This window comes from Numenius arquata, chromosome 9, assembly GCF_964106895.1.
Source record: "Numenius arquata chromosome 9, bNumArq3.hap1.1, whole genome shotgun sequence".
Lineage (NCBI taxonomy): Eukaryota > Metazoa > Chordata > Aves > Charadriiformes > Scolopacidae > Numenius > Numenius arquata.
The window spans coordinates 12,915,436-12,935,601 of record NC_133584.1 but is presented as its reverse complement, the minus strand read 5'-3'; the positions used below and the strand labels follow the sequence as shown (position 1 = coordinate 12,935,601).

The 20,166-nt window shown below is 46.7% G+C and overlaps 1 protein-coding gene across 1 annotated transcript in view; it reads right to left on the bottom strand.

Annotated features, from left to right (window-relative positions):
- The window catches only part of TP63 (tumor protein p63), a 105,268-nt gene extending 95,447 nt beyond the window's left edge, over window positions 1-9,821 (bottom strand). Inside the window, exon 1 of the mRNA XM_074153997.1 lies at window positions 9,760-9,821. Coding sequence (XP_074010098.1) covers window positions 9,760-9,821 — 62 coding nt within the window. The remainder of the gene's footprint in view (window positions 1-9,759) is intronic.
- Window positions 9,822-20,166: the final 10,345 nt, after the last annotated feature.

The window sequence follows — 20,166 nt, the reverse complement described above, 5'->3', positions numbered from 1 at the left end:
CCCCAAATCAGGGACGCACTCTGTGCTGAGTATCTGCCACAGAGATCTCTTGTATTCCTGACTGGCTTGCTTGTTAACACAATACAAATGAGATTACATGGTGCAAAGAGCAACCGTTACAGTCTAAGGAGCAAAGCCAGAGCAGTATTTCTCCCGCAGAGTAACAGGGTTAAACCAGAAAAAAACCCACCACATTAGTTTGTGCTTCTTTTAAAAGACACAGTCAGAAACCAACAACATCTCATATGCAATGTTCATGCCCGCAGAGATGAAGTCAGGCTCAGTGCTTCTCCCACAGAGTGCAGGGATGAAGCATCATCTGAGGAACTCTCACGCTGCTGATTTACATGCTCCAGACCCTGGTACACAGATGGCACCCAGCTGAGCAGATAATAGGTCATTTCAAGTACAGTATTCTCTATTTAGTAGCAGATGCACATAGTATAGTGTATGAGAACTGACAGAGTGATTCTACTATTAGATATAGCACATTTAAGTGGAGTCCTTCCAAGGCAGCTCCACAGAAGCTGTGAACATTCGGTGCAGAGTGCGGTTGCTCCTGACCACGAAACGTGTGCGCCTCATTCAGCCTGCTGCTGGGAGGTTTGGTGGAGAAAGAGGAGACCTTTGCAGCATGTGACCACGGACTTTGGAAAACCAGGTAAGCCCAGCTCAAATCTCCAGGTGTCTGACTGCCCTCCATGTCCCCAGGATGTAGTTGCTGGGTGTAGATTGGTAGGTCAGGACCACGGTGCTCAGGGGGCCGTGCTCTCAGATCTGGTCTTGGCAACAGGCTAAATTGAGCACCTGTTCTCACCCTCTTGCACCAAACAATTTTGGGTTTTTTTCCAGCCAGCGGGAGAGAGAACATGGGGCTTCTGCCTATCTTCTCCCTGGTAAGGAAGTTTCAATCCCCTCCAAAGCTTTCCCGAGCACTGACACCATCCAAAACCCTCCAGAGACAAACAAATGAGAGATGCAAGATTCAGCTCCCTCCCACCTCTGCCACAACTACATCCACTGAACTGAGTGTGCTTTTCTAGACCAAACCAATGGGAAGACCCAAATTCTGCAGCATGGCGGAGGTGCACACGGAACGGGCTTTTCTGGCTGTGCTTGCAGCCCCCATTGCTCATGCTGGGGTTGCAGCCCTGCTGCATGCCCTGAACTCTGTTTAAAGCCCGGCACAGATTTCCTTGCAATCACCCTTTTCCCTGCTCGTGCCGTACCACTATCAGTAGCATTAAAGGCATATTCCCCAGGACACTGACACGCTCTGCTAAGAACAAAGTTTCTTTTGAATTTTCTGAGATTTGAGCCTTTTTGATGCGTGAAGGAATCAGATCCTCTCTCTGTCAGGGTCTTCCCAGAAGCTCATGGGGTTTCTTTGCTGAAGTGCTTGGGGTGCTGCAGCTATGACCCCTGGAAAGGCACTAGGCACCCCTGCTTGCTGAGCAGTAGGTACCGAGTTGCTGCTGTCCTGGGTCACACAGGACAGGCATTCCCCAAATTCAACCACCATGAGGAGGTGTCAGGGAGAGGCTGGTGAGGGGACAGCCCACACGGGTCTCAACACAGCCCCCCACCACAAGGAAACAAAACAAAAGCAATCATGCAGCCCACACTGATTTTCAGCCCTGCGACACTATGTGTGGCAGGGCATTTAGTCATGTAAATATAGTCAGAGAGGAGAGGGACAGCTTCCCCAGACAGAGAACATGAAATATGTGATTCTTTTTTAGGACAGGAAGGTCTCAGACTGTCTACTGCAAAAGACTCGTGACATTTTGAGTTGAGCCAGGTAAGAATCTTGGCTCCCTAAGGCACCTACCCTTATGAAAGCTGCTTCAGTCTTTAGTTACACAAATTCTTTTCTCTATGAACTGCTCAGGGAACTTACAAAGTTCCTCTCCCAAACTCTCTCAAGCCAGATCTGAATTTTGCAAAAGTATAAAATAAATCATCATGATAATGCAGAAAGTCCCCAGAATTATTTAGAAGCAGGAAACTGTAAACAGCAGCATCCTGTGTTTCAGTAAATAATTAAAATGCAAAACAGAAACACCAGCAAAGCAGATGTTAGGTGCAGAGCCTTGTAATACGAATTTGCTTGATGCTCCCACTTGTTAGCCCCACAGTCAACCTGATAAATCCGATGTGCTTTAGATGATAAACAATAACTTCCATTCCCCACACCTGCCACCAGTGATACTCCTATGCAAAAATGAAGTCTTCTGCTAAATGTGGCTGTGTTTTCCAGCACACAGCAACTCTGTGGCAGGCCGGCTATTGTTAAGCCCAAGGGCAGAGAATCCTTCTCGCAAAAATTAGAGCACTTGCAAAAACTTTTCTCTGTGTCACAAAAGAGCTGCAAGACAGGGCAGATGAAGGACAAAGACTTAAGAGCAGATTATAGTGCTGGAAGACAGGAACAAGTGAACTGTTTATCACAAATAGTGCTGGTGTGTAAGGGAATGCTACCTGGAGCGTTCACAGGATCTTTGCTTTTGCAAGTGTGCCTGGTGTTAAGAAATTACAGGGTTGGTTCCCTATAATTTTATCAATACATTGCCACACATAATGTGATTTATGATTTCTGCTTGTGATTATCTTAAAACAGCAGCTCCTGGAGTGCCATGAATACATCAGTGTCTCCTGTTCCATCAAAAATGGGAATGATGTTTCCAGCCTGTATATATTTCAAGAGGAAAATTCATAAATATGAACAACGAAACTCAGAAAAACAGCATAAAGGAGTTCTGTTGTTTAAGATTTTTAATCCTGTAATATTCGACAACCTAATGCCCGTGTTAATTCTCAGAGCCAGCTTAACTACAATTTCACAGCGGTCATAGCCACCTCACCGACCCCGTTGACAGCACGCACAGCAATCCCACTGTTTTGGGCCACCATTTCCAACTCCTACTTCTGAGTTTAGAGGCAGACACTGCTGGCAACACACAGCTGAGCAGCTGCTACTTGCAGCGTCCAGCTCACCAGCACACGGCAAGCTTCTTCCCATGCATTTTTTCAGCATGCACTGACTTAGGTGCATATCAACATTACTAAACTAGAGAGGCATCGACCCTTCCAGGACCAGGTTTTGGAAGCAGACTTATTTTTATGTTGCAAAGAGCCTACTGAATCCCCAATCACTTACTGCAGGGTTTCCCCCTTCTCACTCTTGGAGGTGACCATTCTCTTTACAACTTCACAGACTAACTGAATTCCCCTTGCTTACATGCATCACTATTTGTCCCATCAGGTCACCTGTGGCATTCAAATACCTGATTAGAGATGACTCAGCAGCAAAATCCTGTGGGGAGCTGGTCTGCTACACAGGAGTAAGTGATCACAAACAGGTACCAAAAACTCCCAAGTAAGCCAGAGGAACAGCTACAGATGTTTTGATGAAGCTATCTAAACAGATGGAAGGACTTTATCTATTATCAGCAGACCTAGTCAAACAGACCTCAGAAATTTATTATAGCAAAACATTTTCCTTCTGATTATTTCAGTTTTGATCAGGGGCTACAAAATTTTAAACTAAACAGAAATCAAAATGTGCAGGGCTGTGTAACTGAGCTCCCATCACAATGCCTGTGTTCTCGTGAAGGTTTTCATGCAAGCGCAAAACTAGCTTAGAGGGAGGCACCAAATTAAGAGCCAAGTTTCCTTGAGTTCTTCCTCATCCTTCCTCTGCCATGCCTTGTGACACCTATGGACTTTTTTTTAATAAGGTTTCAATACTCCTCTGACCACCTCTTGGACATTAGAGGGTTTTATTTTTTCCCAAAATTGAAGCTGAGCCCTTCTGCTCTGTATCAGGCCAGAAATCCTTGTGTTTGTTGAGAGGTGCCATTGCAAGTTAGCCTGTAGCAGAAGGTACCACGCAAATCAGCAGGGGATTATAACACATACCATGAACATCCTAAACATCTCTGAGCCGATAAGCCATTGAGAACTTGCTTCTTTAATTTCTGCAGTATTTTTGGAAGTTGAGCAAAGTCCTATGAATTATGTATTCTCTCCTCATAGTTAAAAAAGACCACGTGAAAGACTTCATATATTCTCCTTACAGTCCTTTGATATCTGGGAAAAAATAGAAAATGGTCGATTTGGTTCCACTTTAATCCTTTAAGCAGCACTAAAAGGACCTCCAAGCAGACAAATATTTTCTTATGGCACTCTTGAGGGGCCTACACTGTTTTGAAGAGGAAAAGAGAAAAGTGCTGCCTTTGGTAATGACTGTGAAGGGGTTGTGACATCCTCAGCACAAGGACGTCTCTCTGACATAGAGCAAAGAGGGCCAGCTGGGATGAGCACACTGCAAGGGCTGTGCCAGGAATAAAGAACTGAAGAGGGTTTAATATGCTGCTCCTGAGTGGTATTTTGCAAAGAACCTTCTAATCCCATCTTCTGATGGGACTGCAGTATAAGAACAGACCTCAAAGATGAGATAAATACCCTCCCTTCCTCACCACCACCAGCAGCATACATCCTTAGCAAGGGGCCAGGGGTGCAGCTGTGACGTGCTGTAATGGCAGTGTGTCCTCCATGCAGAGCTACTCTGCAAAACCCTCTCACACATGAGATCACCCTGCGATATCTTCATCTCTGCATACTAACCCCTTCCATACATCTGGCTCCAGCTGGGGACATCCCCCACGGGCTTTCTACCAGGGCTGACAGCACAGCCATGAAGGTGACCACCACCTCACGTGAGGGATCACCGAGGCCAATAAAAAAAAAAAAGCACCTCCCTGGCTCCCCTTCACCTTTCCTTCCTTCCTGCACAGAGCCAATTCTGCTCCTCCAGAAGTCACCGGCTGCTCCTAGCACACCACAAGCTGCTCAGAACAACTTCTGGGCCCTCTCTGAGTCTTTGGAAAGTACCTGCTGTATCACTAGCTGTTTCTGCAAATAGATCTATACCAAGTCATGTGGCTTTCCTTACTTGGCTTCAGGTCCTTCTGCCAATGCAGCAAATTTGGGCTCTCATCTCAAAGGTGAAGGAAGATGAGATTTGTGCACCCTGTCATAGCAGGAGTTCAGTTATTCTTCAGCAAAACACAGTACAACGAAAGAGAAAAAGCATGCTGGTGCCCAAATGCAAGGATTCTGCAGAGCCTGAACATGGGATGAAGCACTCTTGCAAGACATTACCCTATGACAGCTTAAGCAAAGCTCTGTCACAATGTCACCCAGCTAATACCCAAGTGAAAGGAGAGCTGCTTACGCCAGCATTGATTCACAGCCATGAAGGGGCACGGCACACTGCTGCCTGTGATGAGGAGGGGCAGCCAGCACATTTTGCCTGAATGTCCCACCTCCCAGCCCAGAGGGAGGAAACATGCTGTTTGATTACTGCCTATTAGTAATGATGAGCACTGGGTTCAGTGAGTTTTTCACCTTTGTGCTGCATTACAAGCATTAACACTGGCGAGACTCCTATCTGATAATTGCAGTCCGTTTACCAGCCCTGTTTGATACGTGTGGGAACCAATGAAGAAAGGTGAAGTGACACACGCAATGTTCCGGAACGAAGATCTCTTTGAACCCAGGAGTTCTGGCTGTCTGGAACTAGACCCTGCTCCCCAAATTCTATCCAGATACAGTACCCAATAGATGATGCTGTCATGGCTCATGCCCTCCCAACTCATTTCTGACAGTTGTCCTCATCCTCTTGTAAAAATTGTTTGGTTTTTTTTTTTTTTCTCCCCCCCCCCCCCAAATATCTGGTTCATGGATTTTTTTGTTTGTTTGTTTTTGGTTTTTTTTTTGCAACCCCCTGAAAACCCAGGACTATGTTTGAGAAACCAGGTTTCCAGCACGGATGCTGCAGAGACCAGAGGATTTCAGGGTTGATCCTCAAGCCTCTGTTATTAGTGAGATTTGGGAGGCTGGGCCGTATCACATTAAGCCGAGAATACAAAACCAGAAATGAAAGAGGAAAGAGCAGCTTGTGTGAGAGGCCTTTCATTCAGAAGGGAGGAGTGAGCCACAGCAAACATGAGCAATGTGAAATCCCGAGGCCACCAATTAGCCACCACCATGGGGAGAGGGGTGAGCAGAGCAGGACGGACCTCAGTCCAGTGCACCAGCAGGTGCATTCCCAACAGCCTGGGTAAAACACAGCCTAATGACCACTATTTCCAAGAACACAAGTAAGTTATCTGTAAATATCACTCCCCCAACCAAGCATTAGCTGAAAAGAAAAAAAAAAAAAAGAAAGAAAAAAAGAAAAGCGGCTTTGGAGGGAGAGACTAATTACATAGCTCTCAACAACTGGACTTTGATCATAATTACAGTGCCTTCTTCATCTTACATTAGTGGCTTTCAGCTGAAGCTAGGTGGGCACTTCTTGGAAGGTGGAAATCCCGCCCGTTTCAGATAGTTAGCTTGTTTTATGACTCAGATCTAGCCTGGGCTTTCTGCAGCACAAGATGAGCTCCCACGGTACCATCCAAACAAGTTACTCATGGGGGTCAGCAACTCAGCACTTCAACGCAGGTGCTTCTGTCCTTACAGCAGCACCTTCCGAGGCCCAGGAGTCAGAGCACTGACCCTGCTCTATCACTGATTTCAAGCATTTCATGCAAATCCCTTTAAAAGGGAAGCAGAAGTAGAAAAACTTTGAGGTTTTTGCTCAACTCCATTATTGCTGAATTTTAGCATCTCTTAGCTCTTTCTGTTTAAGAAGAAAGATGAACACACTCAGAATATACCTTTCCAACCTCATTTCAGACATTCACACTCTACATTTGCCCCACCTCACTGCTGCACATGGATGTATGTCTCCATCAGTGCTCAGTGCCTCTCCAGCACTGAACTCCAGTGCCCACAGCAACCAGTGCTGTTTTGAAGGAGGATGCTGCTGACTTGCACACCAGCTGAGTTATCTGTACTTTGTGTGATGTAGGGGGTGTTTTGCTTTCATACCCACAATTACAAAGAATTGAACAGCCTAAAGAAGAGAGCTGGGCTGTTGAGACAGAGGCTGGAGCGGCCTAAGCAATAACACACAGCACTGGGAGTCTGGGCACCCAGCTATTTTTCCCTCATCTGTGGCACTGAATTACTGTGTTGTTTGGATATACCATAGCAGCAGCACATAGTTTCACTGCTGTGAAATGACAGGCAGTAAGTACACAAGCATTATAATGGCACATTAGTTAACGCTCGTAAGTGTGATCTGTGATCACCTCTTGACAGAGGAAATGTTTTAACTAGCTCCCACGCTGTCTGTGCTGCCGGACACCCCCAAAGTGAAGAGATTAATAGATGAAGCAATGACAGAGGATAAATCTAAGCCACAAATCTTAGAGCTAACTGGGATTTATAACTGCTTCCCCCTCCACACTGACCTACAGGGAAATCTGTGTGACACCCCCCACCCCCGCCACCACCCATTTTAACAGGGTTTCAAACACTTTTCACTAATTTTATTTTGCCAGCATGCTTCAGCTCAATGTTATCGGTTTGCTGTTTAGATTATTACTAGATGTAATCTTCAAGTTGTAAAGATGCACACTGGTATTGGCTAAAGAAAGCACTTTGACCACATCAAAGCAAAAGTGTTTCAAACTGTGTAAAATAAATGCAATTTTGAAACTATTCAATTTTGTTAAATCAGTCAGACAAATGTCACCCACCACACCATGAATATCCAACCAGTGGAGCTTAAAGCTGAAGACTATCTACGTCTTCAGAGTGAGAAAAGTATCTCCGTGACCAGTTTTCAGCTGATTTTGACCTATGGTGGAGCACTCCTGCTAATAACTGGATAAATGCCACTCTCAGCTCATGTAAACAGACATGAGTAACAGCTGAGAAATGTTAGTACTCTGAGATACATCTCGATCAGGTTTTGTGATCGAGGGGTGTCACAAACTCTGTCTGTCCCAAACTGCCCTGAGGCTTCCCACACCACAGTGGTCACTTAAAGACTCATCATGCTGTTAAGGCACGTGGCGAGGAGCAGCATTTCTAGTCAAAGGCTGGACTCGCTGGAGGGTGCAGATTTGAAGGTGAGAAAGGCCCTTTTAAAAAGTTCTACAGAATGCAGCCAAGGAAGTTATTTTTTGTTGTTTACTTCCTGCTCCAGCTGGATTTTTTGCCTGAGCACAGCACCAATTTTATGAACTTGTTCTTTGACATGGGATATGACCGGCAGAAGTTCACAGGGGGTGGCAAGCTGTCCCAGAGCTCAGGTATGCTTCCCAGTGCATCTTTAAGCTTTCCATTTTTATTTATTTATTTTTATATATACTTTAAATTTTCTGTTTGGGAATTTACCTGGCTGTGGCTTCCAGCCACTGAAACTTCTCCAACTGCTAAAGACCCTACTGCTGCCAGCCTGAACCCACCTTTCTGGGTGGGTACCGCTCTCGTATTGCTCTTCTGCTGGACGCACACACATCCCCACTGGGGTCAGCAGGGCCAGGCAGGTTTGTGGGAGATCAGAGCAGGGCTGTGTGTGCCCAGCCAGGCCTGGCGCTGGTGTTGTGGAAGGTCTCATCGGGGAAACCAATACCCCCAGCTTCAGCTTCGTTCCACATTCCTCTGCCACGGCAGCGCAGCCAAGGACTGTGTGCTATTTCCCAGCTCCCCTCCTCTCCTCCCCCTCCGCCGGCCCCAAAGGCAGCCCCTCCTCACTGTCAGGTCTCCACACTTCTCAGGACTGTCCCACAGTGGTGGCACTGAGCACCCAGCAGGATCAAGGGGCGAAAGAACATCCTACTAACATTGCAACAGATCATAATAATGGGGGAAAGAGAAAAAAAAAAAAAAAGACAAGATCACAAAGCTGCGTGTAATGCTGTGAGGTAGCCAAGCCCTTTCTTCAGCAGACAGCTATGCAACACAAGCAGCCTTCTCCAGCACCCTGCAGAGGATGCAGAGTTAATAATTAACCCTTCTGGGGATCAAATGCCTTGGGATGACACACCAGCCAGGGCTTTTTCAAAATGCAGCCAGAAGCTAGCCTTAAAGTAGCTCGACAACTGACTGCGCTCAGAGGATTTCACCTCTCCGAACTTTACGACTGGAAAAATACCATCTACATGTCATTTACATGCTTAAATATAGTATCTTCTATTGGGAGAAACAAACAAACTGACAATGTGATACTGTGATACCTCGTGCGGCCATGCTCTTTTATCTGCTGGAAAGTTATAAAACTCAGCATAACAACAAAGCTAAAATAAGAGTGGTTGTCAGGCTTAGAGGTTGGCTGCTACACCAAACGAAAAAACGTTCTTGAAAAAGTGCTCTCTCTTAGAAGGCAGTTTTTTCCCCTCTGATTCTTTTAAATTGTTTTTTTTATCCTTTAATTTCCAAAATCTCAGAGCTTAATTGTTAAGCTCATATTCTTTCCAGGAGCTTTTTCACTTAAAGGAACAAATAAACACACTATAGAAAGCTAAAGCAATTCTTGCACTGCCCAAAGCACGGAGTAACCTTCTGCTCCAAAACACAAGGAAAAGATACTATCAGCTTTCATGTTATTTATCATATATTTTTTCTCTAATGCCAAAGAGGAAAAGGGAGATATCTTAAACGGATGCCTATAATTAAACAGTAACCTGTTAGAAAGCCAAAAATAATAATAAGCTCCACTGAGCATGAAGAGAGCGGCACATTTTTTCCGCGTGCAGCCCAGCTGCCACCGGACGATAGCAGAAAAGTTAACAATTACACAAGACACTGAGATCAAACCTGTGATAGGAGAGAGTTACGTCACGCTCAGAGACTCACCGCTGGATGCAGGGATCAGGGTAGTACTGCAAGGTGGTGAAAGGTGCTGGTTCAAAATTCATTTCCTTCAAGCCCCTCTTTGGGTACAAATCAAATCAAAATAAAATAAATAAATATATATAAAGTCAGCAGGCTAAAAGCAATAAGGTCAAGTGGTACACGAGGTACAACTTTAGAGATTTATTTTACACTTGCGAATGGGTGGGATCTCCCAGGGACTTGGCCAATGGGATTCATCAAGTGACCTGAGCATCACCACCAGTCCCTCCTCGCCAGCTGGGCATCTTCTGCACGGATATTTTCCCCTCTTCTCAACATCCTTAATAAACTTCAGTGTACGTCGGCCACACTTGTTGTTGGGAGCTCATCTGGGGCATCTCTGAACTTCTGATCTCGTCGGTCATTGGTTGCCTTCCCGCCTGACTTCACAGTTTAATTTTGGCAGCTCTTACAATTTTGTGAACTGCTTCAGCCACTGGTCATCCTCGTCTCCAGATGGCCGGAGTTTCCTCTGCTGGGTGCAGCGCCCGTGCTGAATTTCATCGTACTTTAAAAGCTTTCCTTGTCAACTCTGTGGCCAATACCTGTGTAAAGTTGCCTGGGGAAATTTTCAGTCTCTCTCGCACCACGGTTCAAGCAGTCTGTTGTGGTCACAGTTTCAAAAGCTGAATGACAAAATATGGGGAAATTCCTCAATTAAAATTAACTCTGAACTTTTGCTCCTCTACCTCCCCTTCCTGCCCTCCTCCCCCCAAGAAAATGATCAGACATAATTGTTAATGTTTCTCTCCATATCTTTTGACCTTTTTTTTTAAAAATGAGATTATGTAGAAGCCTTCCATTGTTCTAGCATTCTGTAAATAATATATACATATTCTCGTGAAAAACAACAATAGTTTCTACTATCTTGAGGAGAAAAAGAAAGTAAGAAAAAAGAAAATATAAAAGTCATATTTTTCAGGCCACTAAAGCCTAAAGAAACTGAGGTGAAGTCCACCAAAACAAACTACTAAAGGTGAAAAGCAGATTTGATTTGAGGATCTTAAGTGTCTTTTCCAACCTAAACGATTCTATGATTTTCCTGAAGGAAAATAAAAAAAACAGGAAGGAAGATTTTAATTCTACCTCCCCTCCCCCTTTTTTTAATTCAAAGAGAAAATCATTCAGAAAAGCAACCTGCTTTATTCCCCTGTTTTTCCCCCTCCATGGCTCATCCAAATAGTACAGGCTGTAAACCTATCCTGGTTTTGTGGTTTTGGAGAATGAACGAAATATGAATCAGGAGCTAAATTAAAATGGATTCCAGCAGGAAAAAATAGCGCCCATGTATCTATGCACCAGTGGGATTGCATCTTCAAGCAGACATACATGTTTGTGTATATGAAGAGAGGGCAAGGGGCTGCCCTATAGCTGATCTACAGTGCATCTTTTGTGCCGGCATCAGCACAAATGCCAGCTTCCCAAGTGAAAGCCAGGAGCCCTCCGAGAGAGCAGTGACTGCCTCTTATTTTTCCCCTCTGTGTTTTCCTCATAGGAAATTTTGGTTCAAAGAATGTCATGTGGAAACATTTTCTTTGCTGCCCGTGCCAGGGTGGCAGGGGAGCTATTTCAGACTTGACATTCTCCACCCACACTCAGCCTGATAGTTCCTAACATCTGTGAATTGTGAATCCTGTAAACTCGCAGGGCTGATCCCTGGCCAAGTCCAAGCAGCTTTCATTACAATAAGTGGCCCTCGCCAAGGAAGAGAGGCTGGAATTGAAGGATGTATTTATTAACTGAAGTTAATGGCTCCCTTGCTGCTGGACACTGTTTCCTCTGCCTGGCTTGTGGAGGAGCAGTAATATGAAACACCTTCTTCTCTTAGGCTGAGCCCCAGAGTAAAAACCAAACCTCGTTGGGGAAGAAGTGTGGAAATGTCCAAACTATGGTCTGCTGGGAGGAGAGAGAGGGAATTACACCAGGGCTTGTATACATACAACGCAGCCCAGGGAGCGTAGCTGCAGAGTGGCTGCATCCCCTTCCGCTGCTGAGGTCAGGACTGTGCTTACCCCTGTGCAGCCGCCTCTCCCGAGGCAGCAAATACCTCCAGGGAACAGGCAAGGAGAGTCAGGGGCCAGCGCAAACTTGTGGTCCATACTGTTAGCCTGGCTCTGGTCTAGGCTTTAAACATCCACCCTTAACCAAAGACACAGTGGGCAAGTCCTCTCCCTGCATAAACCATTTGAGCAAGAGCTGGGGTTTATGGTCTCTTGCTCCAGGACTCAGTTTCAATCGGGACCTGTGGGTATGAGTATGGATAACCAGCCTGGCTGGGGAGGCACCAGGCTGTGCTGTGGGTATGCTGCTGAGACCTCGTGCTTGCTCTTAGAGACACACCAGAAGTTTGTTGGATTTCTTCTACCAGGCCTGTGGTGGGACTAGGTGTTACCTCTGCAGACCTGGCTTCATGATAGAGCAGCTGTGCATCATGTGCTCTCCCAACAGCCTGGAAGAGTTTGTCTTTCCTAATAGATTTCAGCCTAAAAGGAATAAACCTCATGCAAAAGACATGCTTTGTGAAAACAGCTATTCTCATGAAATCCTAATCTACCTATTTCTCCACAGGAGCTGGAGAAGAGTCTTTCCCAGCATGGCCTGGGTGACAGGGCCAATGCACTGGGAGCAGAGAAAGGCTGGACAATTACCACCCAGGGACTCAGACCCACTCTCCTGGTTTTGGCCAGTCTCCTCATCTGGCACGTGCCCAAATAATGCTGTGTGCCTAGACCACACATCTCAAGGACCTTGTGAAGCACAACTGGCAGCTCTTGGAATTGATGCTGCTGGGCTACCTCGGCCTCCAAGGATGAAACTGACCCTTGGTTTTACACTACCTTAACTCTGCACAGCAGAGTACTCCTTGAAACCTCAGGCACACTAAGTACAAGTCTGCAGCAGCCAGCTAACTACCGAGCCTGTGATTCCTGCTTTTAGTGCTGAACACGTCTAGCAGCACCACACTCAAGAAGAGGCAGTTAGTCTCCAGCTCACAATTCACACAAAAAGAATGACTTCTCCTGAAAAACCATAATTAATTCAAAAAAGCGCCACCACATAACCGTAATGAGAAGTAGTTGCTTGGGGCAGGGCTCTCTTCTCCCTCACAAGGCACTGATGGGAGGAGGTGTCTAGCAAGGACATTTCCATAAAAACTTCAAAAGTAGCCACCAACTGCCCAAGGTCTTTACCAACCCTCGTGCCTGGGGCTGGGCAAATGTAAATGGCTCACAGGTTGTATCATTTTGGCAGTGCATTCAGCATCTGGATGCTTTTCTCAGAGAGAAGGACGTTTTCAACCTCCCAGAGATCTGGAAGTGTCCTGAAGTAGCTCAGAAGGTCTATCTTTTGTTTTTCCCATCTGGAAAATGAAGCCATGGAAACCCACTGGTGACAGTGCACAAAAACCACCTACAAAAGCCAGCACATCTCCCGATTTCTCTCCCCCAACCCCAGCTTCTTTCCTCCCCCCCCTGCTCACAGCCAACATTTAGCTATAGGTTGATTCACCATGAATTTAAGCAGAGATATCCACCATTGCGGTGAGACTGCATCAAACTCCTCTCAGCTGCAAGGCACTCCTTTGCATAGCACAGTCAGCAGTGGAAACACAAGCCACAGGGTGTGTATTGCCAGTACCCCATGCATAGCTGGGAGGCACCCAAGGCTCAATGGTATTTGGCCAACCCCATTTGCACCACCTTAAAGAAAATCTACTGGAAGATGGAGCCTGAGACACTCAAGAGCCGAAGATTTCAGAAGGGGTTTGAGTGGATGTACGAGGACCAGCAAACTTCATCACGGCAGCCTGGGAATGCAGGCAAGGGGGAGCTTCTCACATTAGCACATCTCAAAGGTAGTCAGCTCAAGAGGGAAAGGGGTTTGTGATATCCTCAGTGCTCACTCCCCTTGCAAGGAGGTTTCCTTGCTGGTAATGAGGGTGATGCTGATCTAATGGCAGCAGGCACGTGTCCTGCAGAAGTGGGGCGGAAGCCAGGGTGTCAGGGATCTGTCTGGCTAGCGGATTTACGGCCGAGCCTCTAGCTCTTGCGGTAAGCAGGCGGCATGGGATATGCAGAGGAAGCATGTGTGTAGGTGGGCAAGAATGCAGGGCATCGCTTTGCCACTGCTGCTTTCACGTCTGGGAGAGAAAAACAGCCAGAGAAACAGCTGTGGACTACTCTCCCGTTACCCCTCCATGCACCCTCTCTACGCCTTCAATTTAAGCTGTCATTGAAACGACCACGAGATTATGTTTTAGCAGAGGCAAACATTTATATCCCCAGGAGGAGACTGCTGGGGATTTATAATGGTCTCACCACCACCACCACCCAAACTCAGTGCCAGGATGCCTATGTGCAAGAACCAATCCTGAAAGGGACACACAGTTTCCTGACATCTCTGCAGCTCCAGTCCTGGTCTGAGGACCTCTAAACACCTTGGAGCTAAGGAAGACAGGGAAAGGGAGATGCCAGCTTTGCTCTGAGCCACCTTTGCAACTGCTGGCTTCAGGATTCGCCTGGAATCAGCCCCACCCTTTACACCAGGGGATGAAACATTTCATTCGCAGCTTGGGGTTTCCAGGGGAGTGGTTGTGGTTGTTTTGGTTTTTTTTAAGTTAAAATGAATTTCTTTTAAAAGCAAGACATCTGTGGGATATTTGGGGATTTTTCTGTTAGAAAAAGTTGAAGAGAGGGAAATAATTCCCTCCCACCAGCAATAAGATGTCTTTAGCTTGGCTATCCAAGGGAATAGAAATACACAGTGTCAGTGTCCCTTTGGAGCACATTTTCCAATTTCATCTAAGTATTACAGAAGTTTAAAGGTCTCAAAGACATTCAGGTTTTACAAGTTTCTTGAACAGAAGCAGGGAGATAAAAGACAACTGTTCAGTAACTCCAGTGAAGGGAAAGAGGCAACAGGATTACGACCCTCACGGGAACTACCCAATTGCCGCAATGGTGGAAAAAGCTTCCATAACGATTCACATTTTGCCTCCAGCCAACAGGGAACTCTGATCCCACTGCTTCAGAAGTGTCAGATTTCTGGCTTTTGGCTCATACAAGCCTCCCCCTCCCCCCACCCATACTGAGAGACAAGGGACACGGAGACCAGTAAACATACAAAAATAAATTAAAAAAATTACCACAATTCTACACAAAATCTTCCCAATTCCCCCAGCACATTCTGTCCCTAGTGAAAAGAGAAACCAGTAAAAAAAGGGAACTTGTACCCCAGCCCCTCCATGCTGGCACTGCCCTGCACAGGGAGCCCAGAGCCACTGGTGGGGACATGAGGGGCTGAGCCCAAGCAGCAGCTCTGGGACAGTGCTGTGCAGATGCAGCTGCAATGTCTGTGGTCCAGGGCATGCTTGGTCACCAATGACCAAGTCTGGGCCTAGGATTGGTGACAATCTAATGAGCAAGCAGTCCATCACAGCCCTAGGCACATCCAAAAAGAAGGTGTCTTAATGTACCTCTCCCCACATCCACCCGCTCCAGCTAGATCTGAACATATAAGTGTTAACAACTGTGGACTTTAAAATACACACCAGTTACAAGCTGCTGTCTGCATGCGATACCATGCACCCAGAGCTCTGCACTACCTTCGTGTTGGCCATCAACTGTCACCTAGAGCTAGAAAGAAACAGAGGAGATGGCCCTGATCCAGTCCTGCTCAACAGGACAATGTGGACTACTTTCAGAGCTGTCTGGTTGCCTTTGGTATCTCCTGTGTCACATCCGTAGTGTCAGAGCATCATCCACTCGCAGTAAAGGACAGTACAGTTTCGTGTTTTTTTTTTCTTTGCAGGGATAGCAAAAGGTTTCATGAGGCACAAACCACTTCTTGCACATTTGTCCCCAGTATCTTGTCATCAGACTCAGATGATACGGACTGTAGGACTGACTATCCCAGAGTGCAAAAGCTGAAGTCTTCCATGTTCTTCTGCCCTCACATCACCTACTTTGTACCCTTTGTCTGTCAGGACATGCCATAGTCCTCTGCTTGAGTAACCCTGAAACTATTAATACTTCCAAGTCACCTAGAACAGCTACAACAGGAGCTTCCCACTGCTTCCCTTTCTGCTGCAACCCTACTGCTTCCAGTAAAGCACTTTTTACTATTCTCCTGTTGTCCCACGTGTTTACAGAGACTTCCAGCTCCCACGGGACAGTTAGAGGCTTCCCTTGTTTGCTCCAGGCTTTCCCATCTCCCAGGTCCCAGGACAGATAATGGTGCTAGGAGCAAGCCCAGAACACCCATCTCAGCAGGCTAAATGGGACTGTGTTCTGAGCCTCCCACAAATGCTAGTTCTGCATTTTTCCTTGGGACCACTCAAGCCAAAGAACCTGCCTGAGGCTGGATTCACCTCTAATGCACCAGCCTTTATATCTCACTGATCCCCCACCAAGATTGCCAGAGATGTAACATCCCACATCACAGTCTGATGGTAAAGCCTCAGCACAGCTATGGATGTCCCTTCTCTTCTGGAGACATTCCCACCACTGAGGGCCACATTGAATCAGTTGTGTTTTGGTTTTTTTTTTTCCCCAGAAGTGAGGGTAATGGGAATTTTTGCCCCTTGTTTTCACCGGGCCAGAAGGAAAGCAGGCTTGAAACTGAACATGCATTTTGGAAGATGCAGTCTCCGTTTTCTCGCCATTGAGAAGGAGTCAAACAAAACTAACTGTAAGGGCATCAGTGAAGAGCAGATACAAACACTGGAGGGGTTTCTCTTAGCTGTTACTAAACACCAGGGCTCTTCCCTCTGTGAAGAGGGAGCCAAAGGAAACAGGTCTGAGACCAACACCAGAACAACACCACTCCAAAATGGTATTTCACTCCATCTCCTTGACATGCTACGGAGTAGGAAATAACAAGCCTTATGGTAACCCTGCACATGTGAAGAAAGTGAGACACAGAGGGCAATGACTACAGTGATAAACTAACAGCGGAAAGCAGGCTGCCCTCCTGCAGTCAGCTCCCCAGCAGCGCTCTGGTCCCAAGAGACCCTGCCCTGTCTTTCAGAGCTGGCAGGACACTGTGCAACTCCCTCCCTGCCTCGGGCAGTGGGAGTTTCCTGCAGGAAGGACAGACCTGCTGGGCAGAGGGAATTTCCCTCCCTGATGTCAGTGCAGCTGTGCCACCATCTCTGGGCATTCTCGAGACATAGTGGGGCCAGAGCCTGGGCTAAAGCTGGGCTGGGGGCTGGAGCAGCCCAGGACAGGTGGCAACACCCTGCCGTGGGGTCAGGATTGCATATCAAAGGGGTGGCAGGAGATGTGTAGGTGGAAGGCTTGGCCTCCCTGTACAGCTGCCACACGACATGTCTGGCATTCTAGTGAGAGCCACGCCACAAATACATATAGTGTCATCACGCCTTGTGGGGTCAAGCCCAGGTTGGGGGCAGAAACCCCAGAGACCACATCCTTATGTGTGAAGGCCTGCCCCAGCTCTTCGGTGCTGGGTGGCAGAAGAGGGAAGGACCAGGATCTCCCTGCACTTTCCCTTCAGTTTTCTAGCACAGCGTCGCACTCATCCTCTCACCCAAGAGCCACCCTAGAGTTTTCTCACACTCTGTTCCCATCTTCCAGGCTTTCACATCAGAAGCCACAGAGATTGGTGCACGGGCATCGAGGATATCAACTTCTGAAGTGCTGGTGACAGCCAGCAGCACCAGACAAGAAGCAAATGAAAGAAGAGGTTTGGTCTGTGTGAAGCAAGGTGAAAGCTTTCAGCAAGTTGTCTGCGTGGAGAGATTCACTCAGAGAGAAAGCCACTAGCCAGGATGCCTTTACTGTCAGACTCGATGGAGGACACAGAAGCGAAGTGGACTCAGTATTGCTGCATCACTCCTCTTTCACTCCCTCTAAATTCTCCTTGTGAGTCAGAGTCGAGCCGAATTGTAGCAATGTCTTGTTGCTGCTATCATCCCCTGCTGTTTTCTATCTCCCGCATACTTCACACGAGCAGAAGCCTATGTCGTTTTGGCAGCTTCAGAAAATGTATCCTCCATGCAAAAGCATCGGTCTCGGAAGAATTTCTTATTTCCAAACAGGATACAACAAAAACTCACTGCCTGGCTGGCAGGACTCTAGTTCCCAGCATTAAGGCTATGTCTCTCTTGCAATCTGAGGTGCAAGCACAGCTCCTGCAGGCATACCCAAACTAATGGGATTAAAGCCAGTTCAAGAACCAGTAGCAATTAAAACAAAAATCCCCAAAGCACTAACCACTAGCGATGGAAGCCCTGGTTGCAAACCTGCACATCCTCTGCTGAAGCCTGCACTTCCACACCTCCCCAGCCAGCTCACCCAAATTACCATTAACGTGGGTGTGTTCGCACAGGTATTAATTGCCCTTCTGAAGATACAGCCTAAGAACGCCAGCGTTTAGGGGCACAGAGGTCCTTTTCCAGGCTTACAGCTTCAAAAACAGTAAGAATAGGACATGCTCAGTTCTGTTAGTCAGTCCATCCTCCTCAGGATGGAGTGCAAAATCCACTTAATGGGTGACAGTAAAGTACGTGGGCATAAAATAAGGGTTTGGTGGCACTTAACATGTGAAAGTTAATAAAACTCTCCCCCCCCTCCCTCCCCCCCCAGAGCAAAGCTCAAGAAAGCTGAAGAGCGAGTGTTTCATGCCTTAATGAAGAAGATAATGACTTAAGGAGTCTCTTGCATTACCCCCATCCTTGCACTTTGATGTTAATAGCCCACGTATGCATCCTTGAAAAAACCAAAACCTCATATATGATATGATCAAAACTTTACACCTCACTTTTTCCAAAGTGAAAAAATTTCTGCTGTGACTCAGCCTAAGCATGTCACACATTGCACACTTGAAGCAGGCAAAAGATTAACCCTGTGTCCCAAGTTCTCAATTCAACCTTCAGCTTTTCAAACCAAGGTAATTTCCCCATTGCTATAGCATGGCAGAAGCCAGCACCCTTCTTCATTAGGAAGCGGACCTGCCAGAAGCAACACACAGTAACACCAGCTAATAACACACAGGTGATCCTACATTTTTAGGAACCTAGTTCCTGCTTCTGGGGGCAATCAAATGTCCCCCAGGCAGCCATGCTGGTATGAGGTGCAGTACACAGCAGGCAGATTGACAACCCGCAGTATTTCCAAGAATTGACCCCTTAAAAACCTCAGTGATGTAACACATTTTGAGGCAGTGCACATCTGCCGTATAGGAGAGCCAGTTATTGCGAGTGCACGTAACAGTGCCATCTGGTGATCCCTGCCACCACGTTGGTTGGACTCGATCTCAAAGGTCCCTTCCAACCAAAATATTCTGTGATTCTGTGTGATTCTGTTATGGACGGCCATGCACAGCGCAGGCAGCCACCCAAACCTCCCGCTACTTGTGGGACCAGCTCCAAGGTACTCAACGGACACTTCTTTGCAAAGTCTCACTGCCAAGCTCTGCTTCTGTCCTCTCATGGGCTGGCAGGTCAAAAACACTCAATCTGGGAGGAAGAATAAGGGCGGGTGGGATTTTTTATTATTATTTTTGGGGGTGGTTTTTTGTTTTGTTTTGTTTTTGCTGCCTGCCAGCTTGCCTGAGAAGTCCTGCAAGCATGAGTTTTAGCGAAGCTGAACTCAATCCCTCCATTCCCCATCCTGTTACTGTTCATCAAAAGGCTGAGCGAGCCAAATCCTGCCTTTCACAGTCTCTCTGCAGCCCCCTGACTTTCTATATCAGTTTCCAGGAGCTGTTCCAGATTCACTTGGAGACCATGTTCTCTGTGGATGTGAAAGCAGAGGTGAGCTCTGTCTTGCCCTGGAGAACAAGGGTATTTCATAGCTCCTAGGTCCCCATTTGAGACAAATGCAACGGGAAGCATTCCTGCCCTGCCTTTTTGTTTGTTTGTTTTTAAAGTCACTCTTCTTAAGGGTAGGGTTCCAAAGCACTGTACAAGTTGCTCAAACGGCATCATTTCAGAAAAACTTAACACCGCTTGCCTCCTGCTCAAGGATTTCCAGGCAGCATCCACAATATGCATCAACTTTGCTAAAGCAGCAGCTTTTACAGTCCTGTGGAGCCCACCTACACACAGCTCCTGCACCCAAATCTGCTGCAGTTTAAGACAGCACCAGAGGGACAACCAAAATGCATGGCATGCTGTCACCATTAATCACTGAGCAGTTACAGGCTGCCTATAATCCACAATAAACATCAGGTAATTGGTCTTCCCTTCATTCTTACTACACAAGAGGTACCACCATCCAAATCCTCCTGGGACAGGTCCTGGAAGAGCAGGAGCCACCTGAGGCTAATCTCAGCTTTGAGAAAAACCTGTCAAATAAAACAGCCCTTTCCAGCTGCTAGAAGGGAAGGAGGGAACACCTCCAAAAG